The 15,736-nt window shown below is 49.3% G+C and overlaps 1 protein-coding gene across 2 annotated transcripts in view; it reads left to right on the plus strand.

Annotated features, from left to right (window-relative positions):
• Window positions 1–15,549, plus strand: part of PDXDC1 (pyridoxal dependent decarboxylase domain containing 1) — a 54,798-nt gene extending 39,249 nt beyond the window's left edge. For both annotated transcript variants that reach the window (XM_068967147.1, XM_068967148.1), the window contains exons 14-23: window positions 4,719–4,782; window positions 5,965–6,053; window positions 7,125–7,230; window positions 9,767–9,938; window positions 10,521–10,639; window positions 10,918–11,039; window positions 12,145–12,237; window positions 12,325–12,421; window positions 13,172–13,276; window positions 13,951–15,549. In XM_068967147.1, coding sequence (XP_068823248.1) covers window positions 4,719–4,782; window positions 5,965–6,053; window positions 7,125–7,230; window positions 9,767–9,938; window positions 10,521–10,639; window positions 10,918–11,039; window positions 12,145–12,237; window positions 12,325–12,421; window positions 13,172–13,276; window positions 13,951–14,204 — 1,221 coding nt within the window. In that variant the 3' untranslated portion in view covers window positions 14,205–15,549. The remainder of the gene's footprint in view (window positions 1–4,718; window positions 4,783–5,964; window positions 6,054–7,124; window positions 7,231–9,766; window positions 9,939–10,520; window positions 10,640–10,917; window positions 11,040–12,144; window positions 12,238–12,324; window positions 12,422–13,171; window positions 13,277–13,950) is intronic.
• Window positions 15,550–15,736: the final 187 nt, after the last annotated feature.

The raw sequence follows: 15,736 nt of genomic DNA on the forward strand, positions 1-15,736 counted from the left end.
TTAGCAGAAAGCCTAGAAATTTGCCCCATACACTGTTTGAACACCTACAGTGCTTTTCAAATAATCCATTCACAGTTTTTATTCTAAAATTGCACAAAGATGTAATAAGCACCATGGATTTCACCTTTCCAGGGATTTTTAGAACACCCATCTTCCTCAAGTGGAAAATTGTTTTGTCTCTCAGAGTGCTTTGGGCCACTCTTTGTGAAGCCCTCTGATCCCAGAGAGCATTTGCATGAAGGGGTGTTTCTTTGACAATTCTACAGGATATAGTTAACTTTAAAACTAACATTTGAGTTTATTTGGGGTTCAAGTGAGTGCAGTTTGTGTCCACTTTAGTACATGGTTCGGTTTAAGTGCCTGATCAGGGGCTGCTTCCCTTACCGCCTTCTGAGTAGGAGCTGGGAGCTACTCACTTGACCTGAGGTGACTCCACTCCTAGCTTGGAAGGGGACAGCGGCCCCACCGGAGAAGCAGAGGATCAGTGTAAGTCAGGAGACTTGGGTTCCAATTTCAGCTGTGCCACGGGGCCCCTGTGACACTGACTCATTCTGTTAGTGAGCTCAGCTGTCGGTGAAGGTATGTTGGTGGGACACTCTTGATTGCAAACAGAGAGACTAAATTATGGACTGGAATGAGCACGCTGGTGGGGTGCAGGCAGTGCTGGGCCTGTGTATTTCCTGTCGCTCCTTTGCTGAGCCCTCTTGGGCTCCTTCTCACTCCTCCGTCCTCATTCTCCTGCAAACCAAGAGGAGCTGATGTTGCTCACTAATCGCCAGCTGGTTTGGACTTCATTGTAAGGCCACATACAGCCCAGGCATAACCCTGCTCCTTCCCTCCTTCCAATGGCTGCTTTACTCAATAGAGGGGACAGTCACTGGTAAACACCATGAGGCACTGTGGCCTGGCAGTAATCCATCCACGCCGCCATCATCATCTTCCTGTCAGTAACCCACCATCATCATCGTCACCATCGCCACTGCAGCTGCTATTCGTGACATGCTTGCTGGGTAGCACGCGTCATACTAAGTCCCCCTTCCATGCCTGTTTCATTTAACCATCACACATCTCCTTTGTACATGCTGTTCCCCATACCTGGAAACACTGTTCCCCTTAATTCTTCTCATTACCAGCTTCTTATCCTTCAGATCTTAGCTCCCACATATCACCTCTTCAGAGAGGCCTTCCCTGAGCCCCCACCCCACCAGAGTAACACCCACCACCCTCCATCACTCTCTGCGCTCTGGGTTTTTCCTTCATCATTGTCACTGCCTGAAATTGTGGGCTGTATTTGTCCCTTGTCTGTTTTTGTCTGGAAAAGCCTTGTAAAGGCAAAGACTTTTGTCTGTTCGTGACTTTATATCCTACACCCAGTGTGGTACCTGGCATACAGTAGGTGTTCAAGTGTGAATAGATACACAGACTCTGTGAGTTGGACACAGTGGTTATTCCTTTTTTTTAAGTGAGGAGGACGCTAAGGCACAGACAGGATAAGGCAGTGCTGAGGCAGCGTAGAACTGGGATGCACTCTCAAAGCCTTGTGCTCTGCCAGTGGACCCTCTGTCTCAGGGTAGTTAGACGAGAATGGATCCGTCTGCCTCGGTGGCTCGTCGGGAGGGGCGCGTCAGCTAATGTGTGGGAAGGCAGAATGGAGGCCGTCAGGCACCATAAAGTGGAGGTGATTATTGATTGCCTTTTGCTCCTTGCTCCAGCCTTTGTCTGGTGCTTTCATAGGTACTGACTTGTGAACCCTCACAGTAAGCCTCTGGGGTCGAGTGGCAGCGTCTCCGTTTCTGTGGCTCAGGTGAGCTGTGTGTCCAGAGTCCCAGAACTAGTATGTGGCAAAGCCAGGAATTGACCCCAGGGTATCTCAGAAAAGCTTCCCTGCTGCATAGCCGCTCCCTTCTCCCAGCGCCCGTGACCTTCTTCCTTCCCATCTGGAGGGCCCTTCAGGAGCCTCTCCCATTGCAGAAACAAGGACCCACTTCCCCAGCTCAGCACCTCCAGTGCCAGGGCCCGGGGTGGCACCTGTGACCCGCTTTCGCAGGGTGCCAGTTCAGTCTCCTCAGCAACTGCGTTCTGATAAGGCTGCTGTTTTACTGGACTCTTACCAAGCATTTCGAGTGGATTCTAAAGTCGGCCTGTGAGGGGAAGCTCTAACACTGTCACCATTACACCCGAGAACTCCAGAATGCCTCCGTGGGACACTGAGCATGGCTTCACGTTTATGTCCTTGTTGTTCTGCCACTTTGACCATGGTACATCTAAGTGAGGATTTTTTTTTCAGTCCTGTTTGGGACTTGTGCTGATTTAACATGAGGATTCTTCTTTTTTTTTTTTGTTAATCCTATAAAGTTAATTTTTTCAGATATGTCATCCCTTCAAGAATACCAGCGAGCTGCATACTGAACCTGTCATTCCGCCCTCCATCAATTTCTTGGACGCCTCCATCTCTTTCTGCTGCCTTCTAGAGCCTCTCTTCAGATCCTTCTTTGAGTTCAGTCATTTGTTCTTGAGTAGCATCTCATCTGCTGTTTAACCCATTCACTGAGCTTTTTACTTCCAGTGACCTCGTTCATTCTGCGATATTCTCTTCAGTTCTTTTTCAAGTTATTCTGTTTTATAATCATCTTTTTAAAGCAAGGATTTCTGGTCCTTTGTCTGTCTGTTTAAACACAGTGATCGCCATGTGTTTCCGAGGTTGTTTCAGTCTCAGTTTTGGGGGCCACAAATCGTCCTCTCAGTTATGTCTGCTGACTCTTGCTTCCTGTGTTACATAATTTTTCTGTTATAAGTGAGATTTTTTTCTCTTGTATGACTTGCCAGGGTCCATTTATTTATGTTGGTTTCCCAGCTTTAGGAGTCCCACAGAGGACGTCACACACAGGTGCAGAACACAGCTGATGTTTTCTTCTCATGAAAGAATTTGTCTCTCTCTGCAGAGCCTTAGGTAGAGTGAAGCTTTCTTACTGATCAGTGGGTGAAGTTTTTCTCTCTTTTCGTAAAGAGCATTTTTCAAGGGTCCTGGCTTTATGTAAACTAAGCACTTCCCCTCACATGGGCTTAAAAACCCACAACCTTAGATGTTAATGCAAAGTTCCAGGCCCCATGTGTGCTCCCCTCCCCCAGACCCTGCAGCTCAGCTTACAGTATTCTTTCTGTTTTCTCTTCTTTCTGGGTTCACCTTTTTTGTGAGCCTAACAATGCTTTGAACCTTTTTTGGTTATTGATTACATTTAATCAAGCATTTCAGGTATTTAGAATTGATGACTTCAGCATTAGCTTGTTCTAGCATGTGGCCAGAACCAGAATTCTACATATATAGCCCTGTACAGTATTTCTTATGCACACTGACATTGAGACCACAGGGCTCAAAAAAGTAAGAAACAGAAGACTGTAGAAGTCTTGGCACTCAAATTCTACCTTGTTCTGAAAATAGGAATGTAGAGTCTTGTCACTTTGTTACCATTTACTTTATATGCTTACTCCATTCTATATATTAAACCACTCTGACTTTAAAGATAACTAATAGATTTATTTACGTGAAAATTAAAAGAGATAGTAGATACGAAAGCACAAGAATTGACTCCATAAATAACTGGCAGATTCAAATCCACCTGTTGCTTAATCAGACTCACACACATTTGTTCCTTTGAACAGCTTAGTGGGAAAGATCTTGGGCCTGTCTCCCCAGTTGGCATATCCTGGTGTGGCCCTACCAGTGCCGTGGGAAATAGGTTTCAAGACTAGAATTGTAGTGCTGGAGTTGTTGAATGCTTGGAGAGCCCCTCTCCCTCTACCCCCACCTCCTTCTCCAGCACCACCGTCTGTCGAGGGCATTGACACTCCCTCTGTGTCCTGACCCCAAGGGGAAGCTGATGGCTGACTGTACATTTGTTCAGTGGAGAACAGGGAACCTCGGGCTGGGCAGTCTTAATGCAGTGGCCGTCTTCATCTGTTAGGAAATCTGTTAGTGAAGATGGTTGTCTGATGCCTGTCCTGAACGTGAGTGCTGCTTCGGTAATTTAGAGAAACACAGCCTCAGTTCTAGACTGTGGTTATGCACACGCCAGCAGGACTTGCCTTCTGCCCAGCGAGTTTCACACGATGAGTGGAGGATGAGTAGGAAAGGCTCCAGTCAGTCCTGGCTGCAGGGGCCTCACTTCTGGATTCTTGAAAGCCTGGACTCTCAACGCTGATTCCAGTGCCACTGTTTTCTTGCCTTTCTTGATCTTCCGTGTTGGACCCATGTTTATCCAGAACTATCAAAAATTTCCTTCTGCTTCTCAGGGTACCAGTGTCACATATTATAATGTATTCTCAGTACTGGCTTATAATTATTTCTAAGAATTTTATTAAACCTTTGATTTTTGTTTCTCCAGCAACTGAAATTAACCTTTGAACTTGATGTGGTTTTTTTGCTGTGGCAGCAGTGGTGGTGGTGGTGGTGGTTGGGTTTTTGGTTGGTTTGTTTTCTTGGTTTTGGTGTTTTGGTTTTTTTCCTGCTGCGCAGCTTGTGGTATCTTAGTTCCCTGATCAGAGACTGAACCAGGCCCTGGCAGTGGGAGCACAGAGCCCTAACCACTGGGCCACCAGAGGATTCTCTGTGTGTGCTTACTAAGGGCAACACCTGCAGCCTAGTTTCCAGGCTCGCTGTTTGACTTTGTAGGTGTTTGGAATTTACTGTCACTTGGTAATAACTGGATTCCATGTTTCAGGTGGAAGATGAGCTCAGTTCCCCAGTGGTCGTATTCAGATTTTTCCAGGAACTACCAGGCTCTGGTAGGTGATTTTTAAATGAGGGTTATTTTTCTGTGTGTAAGGGCTTTGAGTGTTAAACCACTTCATGTTAACTAGGTAATCCAAAATATTTTGATTGCTAAAATCTTGTCATCATTGCAAAAAAACGTAATAACGTTCACAAGAATTCCAGGCCTATTTGCCTTAGCACTTTACTGACAGTTTGCCGTGATTAAACCAGTGGTTTCCAAACACCAGTCCCTGGACTACTGCTGGAATGAATGAGAGAGTCCCTTGAAAACAGAATTTGGGGCCCTTCTTCCTAAGTGTTTTGATTCAGTAAGCGGATTCAAGAATCTCTATTTGTAAATACTGTCCCAAAGGTGCCCTGCTTAGTCCAGGGCTCTCTCATGTTTCACTCAACAGCCGTGGACCCCATTCCAGACCGTCCTCCACATCCTGTCACCCCCTTGCCCTGCGTAGCCTGCGTGTCTTCCCGTGCCCGATGGATGAGGTCCAGGCTCTGGACCAGGCCTCACGCGGCCTGCGGGTCCAAGCCCTCCCCTTCCCCCCGCCTTCCTCTTCTTGCTCGCTGTGCTTCAGTCAGACTGGTCTCCTCTGAGGCACCACTGCCCCCCTCATCCTCCTGGCACCTGCCCGCCTTCGGGTCCCTGCAGTGCCCACCCCCTCATGGAGCCTTCCATGCCTGTCCTGTCTGAGGTGACCGACTCCTTCATATCATTTCAGAGCCTCACCTTCTATCAAGGCCCTGACAACAGTATTTAGTGATTTCATTTCTTTATGCTGTTTCTCCCATAGAACATAAGCGCCAGCCTGACAAAAACCTTGTCTGCCTCATATCCTAACCCCAGGCCCAGCACAGCGCCTGGCACGAGCTGGCACCTTGACGGTTAATCGCGGGAGGCCGGTTGCACTGTGAGGCCTGGCGTGCTGCTGGGCCGACCCCCTGCCCAGGGCTCGGTGCTTGTGGACTAGTTGGTGACTTATAATTTTTATGCTTTGATTTCTGCTCAGAATTCCTTGAGAGAGAAAATGTTTTAATTAAGAATTGCATTTGTATCAATAGATGTAAGCGTATTGATCTTCATAAAGTTTGAGACTTTTCTCTCAGGTTCACGTTGGGCACTTAAGTGAGACGGGTTGGAGGGGTTGCTGTAGTTGGCTCTGTTTCTGGGAGGCAAACCTCTCTGTGTTTTGTGTCAGATCCAGGACTTAATGCCATCCCAACGCCCAGCGCTGCCCCCTCAGCTGTTGGCCGGGAGAGGCACTCCTGTGATGCCCTGAACCGCTGGGTAAGAATGCTGTCACGTGCCCTTCCTGCTGCGTCTGGATGGTTGGGATAATGCATGGTCACCTCTAGGAAGGCAGAAACTCACCGGGGAGCCCTGTGAAGCGTGGGCTTTGTCCTGGGCTTCTTAAGCAAAAACCATGGCCCCAGAGGCTACACGAGTTCCGGCAGGTCCTCTCAGCACTGTTCCTGCAGGTTCTTCACAGAACCGTTTCTCTCCTGCCCTGTAAGGCTGAATGACAACAAGCCAAGCATGGCCTGCAGTCCCGGCACTGTGGAGCTCTGCTGATCGCAGAAGGCACGTGAACCCTCCCCTGCATGCCTTCAGTGGAGGGGCTCTTTGCTTTGGCTGTCTTTTGACACTGAAATCATGGCATGATCAGTATAAAGAATATTCTAAACAACGTAAAGGTGTTCACCAGAGCAGCACCAACCCTAGCAAAACCTTGGACATGCCCCCAGTGGTTAGGACTCAAGAGCTTCCACTGCATGGGGCCCAGGTTCAGTCCCTGGATGGGGAGCTAAGATCCTGCATGCTGCAAAGTGTAGCCTAAAAAAAATACCTGGACATGCCTAACCTAGGTGTTTGGGTGAATAAGGTACACCCATGCAGTGAAGTTCGGAACAGCCAGTATAAACCGTGTAGCTGCGTGTTCATGGCAGAAGGGAAATGGTCACTGTGAATTGCATGGGAAAATGCAGCTTACTACGCAGCATGTAGTATATCCTGTTTCACAGCAGCAACAGAAGAAACAGACTCACATGCACAGAAGATGGGGGAGGGTTATACCATATGTCAACAGTCAGTAGGTGTTTCTCAGTGGTGTATTGTGGGTAAGTTTTTGTTTGGTTTGGTCTACCTGTATTGCCTAGATTTTTCTATAGCAAACATTTTTGTAGTAAGAAAAAATGTAAAATTTACGATTTTTAAAATGAAGGTGCCATAAGTATTCAAAGAAAATCACAGATGAAAGGAAACTCACCTCCAGGACCCTCTTGGGTCTGGGCTGAGTGGACGAGGAGACACGGGTGCCCTCCTTGCTGGAGTGCGTTCATTCTGCCCCTTTCCCTGCAGCTGGGAGAACAGCTGAAGCAGTTGGTGCCCGTGAGCGGCCTCACGGTCATGGATCTGGAGGTTGAGGGCACGTGCGTGCGGTTCAGCCCTCTGATGACGGCAGCAGGTAAGCTATCTCTGTGGGGCACCCTCGGTGTTGTTCTGAGGGCACCGGTGCCGTTGTCAGAGTCTGGGCTATAGACTGATCGCTTTCCCCTATGAGTCTATCTTCTCTCCCTGGGGAGGCTTTTACTTTTCATTTGGCTGAGTTTAGGTAGACAAGCCCCTTTCCAGGGTACCTCCTCACAAAGAGAGATCTGTGAAGTCACTCGAATTCCTGTGTCTTGATGTCCTCTGACCTTTTGTTTTCTGTTCAGTGGTTCTCAGTCCAGAGTAACTTTAGAATCCCTGCAGAACTCTGAAAACCCCCAGTGGCCAGCCCCACCTGCAGAGATTCTGGTTGACTGAGTGTACTCGGAATGGAGCCTGGGCACCAAACAGGCCGGTGAAGGTCGAGATCACTGTCGTAGACCTCTTAGAGAGCAACAGAGCTGAAAGCACGTGGACTTTGATGACAGAAAGTCCTGGGGGTTCTTGTCCCTCTTCAGCCACTTCATACCTGTAGGACCTGGAGTGAATTTCTTGTCTCCATACCTGTTCCCCACCACCTCACAGTGGTGATGTGAAGATCAAACTGTGAGATTGTGAACGTGCAGTGGCTTGGGTAGTGCTTGGCATATTTTATAGTAGGCACTTAAAAATAAGCTGTATAGAGATGCATCAGAAATCTGATTGTGCTTTTTTCTGAGATGATCTATGTTCAGAGAATGCTTGATGGTTTTTCATGAGGTGTTTTCGGCATTTTTGGAAAGGTATTTTTCCCACAGACTTCAGAGTAGGGAAGTGCAGGCACCTGTCCCGCGTGTCGTGACTGTGGCCAGAGGCCTCGGGACATTCTGGGAGCCTTCAGTCCTGCTGAGCAGGGCGTCTGGAACTGGAAAAAATAACTGTGGACACCCCATGCTGCACGTATTGAGGCTGAGATCACACAGGCTTTTGAATCAGTGGAAGCGAGGGTGCAGTGAACCTTGAGACTCTCAGGCTCTGACCTTCAGAAGCACTTGGTACTGTCACCATCATCACCCTGCCCTGCCACCCCTCCCCCACCCCCTAAAACCTCCCCCCTCCATGTTAATAGAGTGAGAACTGCGTGGCTGTCTTCTTGTTTCCAGCCTGATACAACGTTTATCACCTGGCTTAAGCAGAGTCTTTCTTCAAGAAGAATCTGATTTCTATGGTAGGATTTCACTGTGTGGTAAATCCGAGGGGCTAATCACAGTCCAACTCTCACATCCATACATGACCACTGGAAGAGCCATAGCCTTGACTAGACAGACCTTTGTTGGCAAAGTAATGTCTCTGCTTTTTAATAGGCTATCTAGGTTGGTCATAACTTTCCTTCCAAGGAGTAAGTGTCTTTTAATTTCATGGCTGCAGTCACCATCTGCAGTGATTTTGGAGCCCCAAAAAATAAACTCTGACACTGTTTCTACTGTTTCCCCATCTATTTCCCATGAAGTGATGGGACCAGAAAGCTGAGCGCTGAAGAATTGATGCTTTTGAACTGTGGTGTTGGAGAAGACTCTTGAGAGTCCCTTGGACTGCAAGGAGATCCAACCAGTCCATTCTAAAAGAAATCAGCCCTGGGTGTTCTTTGGAATGAATGATGCTAAAGCTGAAACTCCAGTACTTTGGCCACCTCATGTGAAGAATTGACTCATTGGAAAAGACTGATGCTGGGAGGGATTGAGGGCAGGAGGAGAAGGGGACGACAGAGGATGAGATGGCTGGATGGCATCACCGACTCGATGGACGTGAGTCTGAGTGAACTCTGGGAGTTGGTGATGGACAGGGAAGCTTGGCGTGGTGCAATTCAATAGGTTGCAAAGAGTCGGACACGACTGAGCGACTGAACTGAACTGAATACTATCTTCTGTGTAAGAACAAAATGTGTCTACACCTAGGCCGTCAGCTATGTGAATTTTTAACACCTGCTTCTTCCATATCTGGGTTTGTAGTTCAGTTGTGTCTGACTCTTTGTGACCCCATTAACTGCAGCACACCAGGGTTCCCTGTCCTTCACTATCTCCCAAGTTTGCTCAAATTCATGTCCATTGAGTCGATGATGCCACCCAACCGTCTTATCCTCTGTCATCCGCTTCTCTTTTTGCCCTCAATCTTTCCCAGCATCAGGGTCTTTTGCAGTGAGTCAGCTCTTTACATCAGGTGGCCAAAGTATTGGAGCTTCAGCATCAGTCCTACCAATGAATATTCAGGGTTGATTTCCTTTAAGATGGACTGGTTGGATCTCCGTGCAGTCCAAGGGCCTCTTAAGAGTCTTCTCCAACACCACAGTTCAAAAGCGTCAATTCTTTGGCACTTAGCCTTCTTTATGGTCCAACTCTCACATCCATAAATATCTCATATCCTCACGTATCTGGGTTTAGTGGTTTTTTTTTTTTTTTTTTTTTTTTGACTGCTCTTCTGCAACTGATTGGCTGTACTGAGAACTGCTCATGTTCTTATGGTGGAAGTGAGAGCACAGCTCCCTCATTTCCAGCCATTCCTTAAGCGCTTCCCTGACATTCTGCGCATGTGTCCAGTTTTAGGGACGCGGGGAGAGGATGTGGATCAGCTGGTGGCCTGCATCCAGAGCAAGCTGCCGGTCCTGACCTGCACACTGCAGCTGCGAGAGGAGTTCAAGCAGGAGGTGGAGGCAACGGCAGGCCTCTTGTACGTTGACGACCCCAACTGGCCTGGAATAGGAGTTGTCAGGTATGGTAAGACCATGGGCGGATCATTTTGTGAACCAGCTTAGAAATCTAAAATGAATTTGTGTAGTCACAGCACTCGGGTCTGATGCAGGTTCACCCAGACCTGGGCATTTAAAAGAGCACAGCTGGCAAGCGGCACAGCACGCACTCAGGGAAGCAGGAGTTGCTGTGTTCTTTCTGCTCCAGCTTGAAAGTTACTAGCGCACCACTGACATGAACAGAGAGCTACAGCTCACCCCGGAGAACCACTTCCCAGTGGGGGCAGACCCTCCAGCCTCTGACTCAGTGGGCGTCTTGAGGCCCTTTGTCCCCTCTCGGGATGAGGGAAGCCTCCAGCTGGTCTTAGGAGTGATGGGGCTTCCTGGCCACGCCCCTCCTTGTACATTTCATGCACCTGGAGACTTGGGCTCCCCTGGGACATTCTTAAGGTTCGCTCTTGAGACCCTGTGAGCGGCTCCTTTGCCCTGTGTCTCCTTCCACACCCTTGGTAACTTCCAGCAGCTTCTCCTCCACCTGTCATCCTGTGTCTAGAGGGACACTTATTTTAGATTACTGAAGTGCTGTTATGTGATATTGTTTATAGGTATGAACACGCTAATGATGATAAGAGCAGTTTGAAATTGGATCCAGAAGGGGAAAAAATCCATGCTGGGCTCCTGAAAAAGTTAAATGAACTGGAATCTGACCTTACATTTAAAATGGGTAATTACTCCTATAAGTCAGCTGTGGACTTTGGAAGCCGTTTTCTAACTGGCCTAAAGGGAGTTGGGCTGTCTTAAGTGGTGTAACACTTCATAGCATGAGAGAGCTTCCTGCCCCTGCCACAGCCTCGCTGGGTCCTGAATCCGCAGTAGATCCATGCCCTCAGCCCCTAGGGGAGGCTGCCCTATGCCTGGCTGCGTGGTGTGCACAGAATGGCCTGTGTATGACTCGTGACAGCAGACTTGGGAACCAAGTTGGTCTGTTGTTTCTGCCCACAGGCCCTGAGTATAAAAGCATGAAGAGCTGTATTTACATTGGCATGGCGAGTGATGACATCGACGTTTCCGAACTAGTGGAGACCATCGCAGTCACAGCCCGAGAAATCGAGGAGAACTCAAGGGTCTGTAAGAGTAATCTGTGCCTCATTCCTTTTTTGGGTTTTCCCTGGGCAATTAGCTGGAGTCACAGAGGAAGAAGCTTCCCTCGGCGATGTCTGTCCATTCATTCTTTGCCCAGGTGTGTAAAGGCCACCTGTGAGCCAGGCGTTGAGCAGGTACCACGGCAGTCCCTGCCCTCGGTGAACTCATTAGCCAGCCTGGGAAAGACGTGAATGAGCAAGTGAGGTGGTGCATGCACGTTTGGGAAGATGTGTTCACATCATCTCTGCCCCACAAGGCCAGGGGAGAGCTGGTCAGAGCTGGTCCTGGGGCTGGATGGGATGGTGCTTCGGGTAACAGAACTTCCCGCCCGTAATAGATCTGCTGCTCTTGGCCAGTTGGCACAGAGGACCAGGCTGACAGGCTTACAGGACGCTCTCCACACCAGATATGAGTCATTAGGAATCCCTCAAAGGGAGGGAAAAGTGACCAGTGCAAGGCTGGCCTGAGAGGAGACAGACGCCTGTGTCGTGCAACTCACGTTTGGTAGGAGGGGTGCAGAAGAAAAGGGGTTTGAAATGGAGCCCAGGAGCCAGCTTTCTTGGGTGGGCATCTTAGTTCCTTTGGACCCCGCCTGTATCACTTCTGCCTCCGTTTCCGTGAATGTTGAGCACTGTGTCTTAGTTTTTCCCTTCTGCCTGCACTGGGTCCTCCTGCAGTGCAGACTCTCCAGCTGTGACGTGCAGGTTTAGTTGCCCCAAGACGTGTGGGGTCTTAGTTCCCAGACCAGGGATGGAACTCATGTCCCCTGCATTGGAGGCAGATTCTTAACCACTGGACCACCAGAGAAGTCCCTGTTGTGTCTGTTTCCTGTTGGTAGGACGTTCAGATCATAGGGGCAGTTCTTTCTCTTTCTGGCAAATGAGGCTGGTCACCGTGGCACCTAACACTAGGCCTCCTTTAGCATCTTGATCTCTTCTATTTGATTTTCTGCTGTATTTTCACACTGACATGTTAAAGTACCATTTCCTAACACACTTTTGAAAAATATCCCCAGTGCTGTGTTTACAGTTCTAGAACCCCGGGAAGCAGCTTGGACAGATAATGCCTTTCTTGGTCTTAACACAGCTTCTGGAAAACATGACAGAAGTGGTTCGGAAAGGAATCCAGGAAGCTCAGGTTCAGCTGCAGAAGGCAAATGAGGAGCGGCTTCTGGAAGAGGTGAGGCTCCAGGCTGGGCCCCTGGCTGGACTCAGGCTGGGAGCTGGCCTCCGGACGACAGCCTTGAGCAACAGTTGTGTTTTGCAGGGGGTGTTACGGCAGATCCCTGTGGTCGGATCCGTGCTGAACTGGTTTTCTCCAGTACAAGCATCACAAAAAGGAAGGACGTTCAACCTGACGGCAGGTAGGACTACCTTCCTCCCACTTTCTTGCATCTGGATTGTCTGGCCAGGTGTCCTGGGATGAGGAGCCGTGTCTGCGTCCCAGGCTTCACACCAGGCACTGGGGCAGGACCTGAGAGGAGGCGAGGTTTGTCTGCCTGGACTCTCATCCTTCTCGCCTATCCGGACGGTTGCAACAGCGCGGGGGCAGGTGCCCGTGCCCCCAGCAGACTCCCCTTCCTGGGGTCCAAGCCCACGCAGCTGTCCGTTCGGATCAGTGTTAATATTCTTGCAGTTCTCCTGAATGTTTTGCCCCAGTCAAGGGCTGCTTTTGCACCGGGCAAGTGAAAGGCTGTAGTCTGTAGCCCTTTTAGTTCAAACAGCGAGTATTCCCAGTTGCTGTTCTGCCATGGAGTAGGCTCCCCGAACCTGGGCCCTTCCCCAGGAAATGATGACTACACGGTCACAGGGCAGCAGGGGATAATCTGATTCTCCCCACCAGGCCTCAGCCTTTAGCCTAGAGGCGTCCACTCCTTGTTGCTAAAAGACATTTCCCACCAGGGCCTGGCTCTCCAGGCACGCTTGGGCCACACTGCAGGCTGGCTATACAGGCTGGCTGGGGAGTCAAGGCTGGAACACCCCCTCGGGGCCAGCACCTGGCTCAGGGGAGCTGGAGCCTTGGCAGGAAGCTCATGGGGAACGAAGCTGACGGGCCTCCGCAGGGCCCCCTGCACTGGGCGCCTACCCCACACCTCCCTGCCCCCTTCCCACAGGCTCCCTGGAGTCCACGGAACACACGTACGTCTACAAAGTGCAAGGCTCAGGGGTCACACCGCCTCAGACCCCCACAGGCACTCGCGTTAAACAGAGGCTTCCAGGTACGTCAGTCCCCATGCCTGAGCTCACTGATACTGAAGAACGTTGTTCATATTTCCCTGGGGAAAAGACCTTGGCCTCACATAACGCCTCTATGACCTGCATTCCTGTCTTCTTGGTTCTTCAACCCGAAGTTCTATTTCTCTTCACCTAAGAACAGTGGTCCCTGCCCCGGGGCTTCCCAGGTGGCGCTAGTGCTAAGAACCCACCTGCCAATGCAGGAGACTTAAGAGACAGGGGTTCAATCCCTGGGTCAGGAAGACCCCCTGGAGGAGGGCATGGCAACCCACTCCAGCATTCTAGCCTGGGAATTTCCAAGGATAGAGGAGCCTGGGGTGGCTGAGTCAGACACGACTGAAGCGACTGGGCCCACATGCACGTCTCTGCCCCTTCAGCCATCTCTGAGCCTTGGGGAGCCACCTGCGGAGCGTCACGTTTACCGTGTCCACTCCTCTGAGCTTCTCCCAGCTGGGGCTCCCTCACGGTCCCTGGCGCTGGGGGCACGTTAGTGTCCCATCAGCTCTCATTTCTCGCCTCATCACTCAATGCTTCAGAGCCAGGGATCCCTGGGATTTCTGCTGTGATTAAATACAGATCGCTTAGAGCACAGCTGGCTTCTGCCGCAGGGGCACCCTTTACTGAACCGTCAGTGCTGTTCATTGATCTTTTCCTCTAGGCCAGAAGCCTTTTAAAAGGTCCCTGCGTGGTTCGGATGCCATCAGCGAGACCAGCTCAGTCAGTCACATCGAAGACTTGGAGAAGGTGGAGCAGCTGTCAGGTGGGCAAGAGGCCTCAGAAGCTAACAGCCCTGAGCGGCACCGAGCGGCGCCTACCCCTCTGGAAGCCGAGCCGCCTGGAGCCCTCCAAGACGAGGCCCAGGGCCTGCAAGATGACCACCTGCAGGTAGAAGAGCCAGAGAGCTTAAGATAAAACTCAGTGTTTGCTTGGAGACTGTACTGAATATTGTTTCAGGGAAATGAAGTTATTCTGAAAATGTGAACCGTGCCACATGCTGAGAGAAATTACTGTTATTTGTGCTTAACTGGGATGGTTGCACAAATGTGTGCCTGAGAGCCAGGCCCAGGCGGGCAGTTGACATGTCTGATTTTGTGGGTGTTGTAGAACAACCAACAACTGCTGTTTCTGTCTACCCAACTGTAGTAACACCATTTCCCCCCCCGTTACCATAAACACTTTTTATTCACAAAAAACATGAGAATTTCCAGTGCCTGCCACTTGAAATACTTGCGCTTCTCTTTCTAAACAGACACATGGAAGATGTTATAGGTTGCACATAGTACGTTCTTGGTGAGACAGCTTTCTAGAACTCTCCGGGTTCCCTGGGGCCCTGCTGCACAGACAGACGGCGATCTCTGCCATCTGTCTTACTTGGTATTCAGTTGGATCAGGTCGCAATATGCAACTGGACTGTCTGGCTTGAAGGAGTGGGCATGATGGGGTTTAACAGGAGCGTCAAAAGCCCTCTCCCGCACCCCTGCTGCTGCTGCCCCGAGACGTCAGTCAGGGCCGTGTCCGCTGAGCGGCGGCAGGTCAGGCTGGACCCGGCACTGCTTCTGGCTCCGCTCTGCCGCCAGCCTGTGTCTCCCTTTATATGCTATTTGTAAACAAATTAAAACTCCTCTATTCAGAGTAACTGTACAGACTCTTCTCAACCATATTATATATGTATATTTTTAAATACTGGTAAAACTTTTAAATTGGCACAGAAGTACAGACTGTACTCATTTCTATGTTTAATATCTGAAAACTCAACAGATGCTGCTCTTAAGAGCCTCGTATTAAATATGCTGTGTAGCACCTCGTTATGTTGAAATTCTAAATTTAAGTCCACCTCTGACCTGTTCTCACGGGAACTTCTGGAGTGTCTGTTCACAGCAGCTCAGCCCTTTGGGCCCAACTCAGAAACAAGATCCAGAGCCAGATGACTGCTGAAATAACTGAAGTAAACCCTTGACTACGGCCCGTTTCTAAGTCCTGCGTCACTTCCTTTACCGTCGGCAGCGGCCCCTGTGCCTTTCAGTCCAGCAGTCAAGCTATGGGAGACCTTAAATGATGGCAATTCACATGGGGTTTGGGGACTGTCGAATTGAAAGCCTTAGTTATACCATATTAAGCCTATAATTACACTCTGATTTGATGTGATTTCTGACATTTGGCACTTGTCAAAATGCAGTTTTCTTTTCTTCCTGGTGCAAATGATTAACAAGTCTTCCCTGTTTCTTTGGTGCAATGAAGTAGAGCAGATAAAATGGGGGAAGGGGAAATTATTACCTTTACAAGATTAATTTTTAAATGTTTTTATATATATTTGAAATTGTTAAATTGGTTTTGCTGAAACAATTTCACCCTTGAGATACTATTTGAATGTTGGTTTCAATAAAGGTTCTTGAAATTGTTCCCAGTTCTTCACTTCATAAATCTTAGCATTAATTGGGCACGGT

The sequence above is a fragment of the Capricornis sumatraensis genome, chromosome 3, assembly GCF_032405125.1.
Source record: "Capricornis sumatraensis isolate serow.1 chromosome 3, serow.2, whole genome shotgun sequence".
Taxonomy (NCBI): Eukaryota; Metazoa; Chordata; class Mammalia; order Artiodactyla; family Bovidae; genus Capricornis; species Capricornis sumatraensis.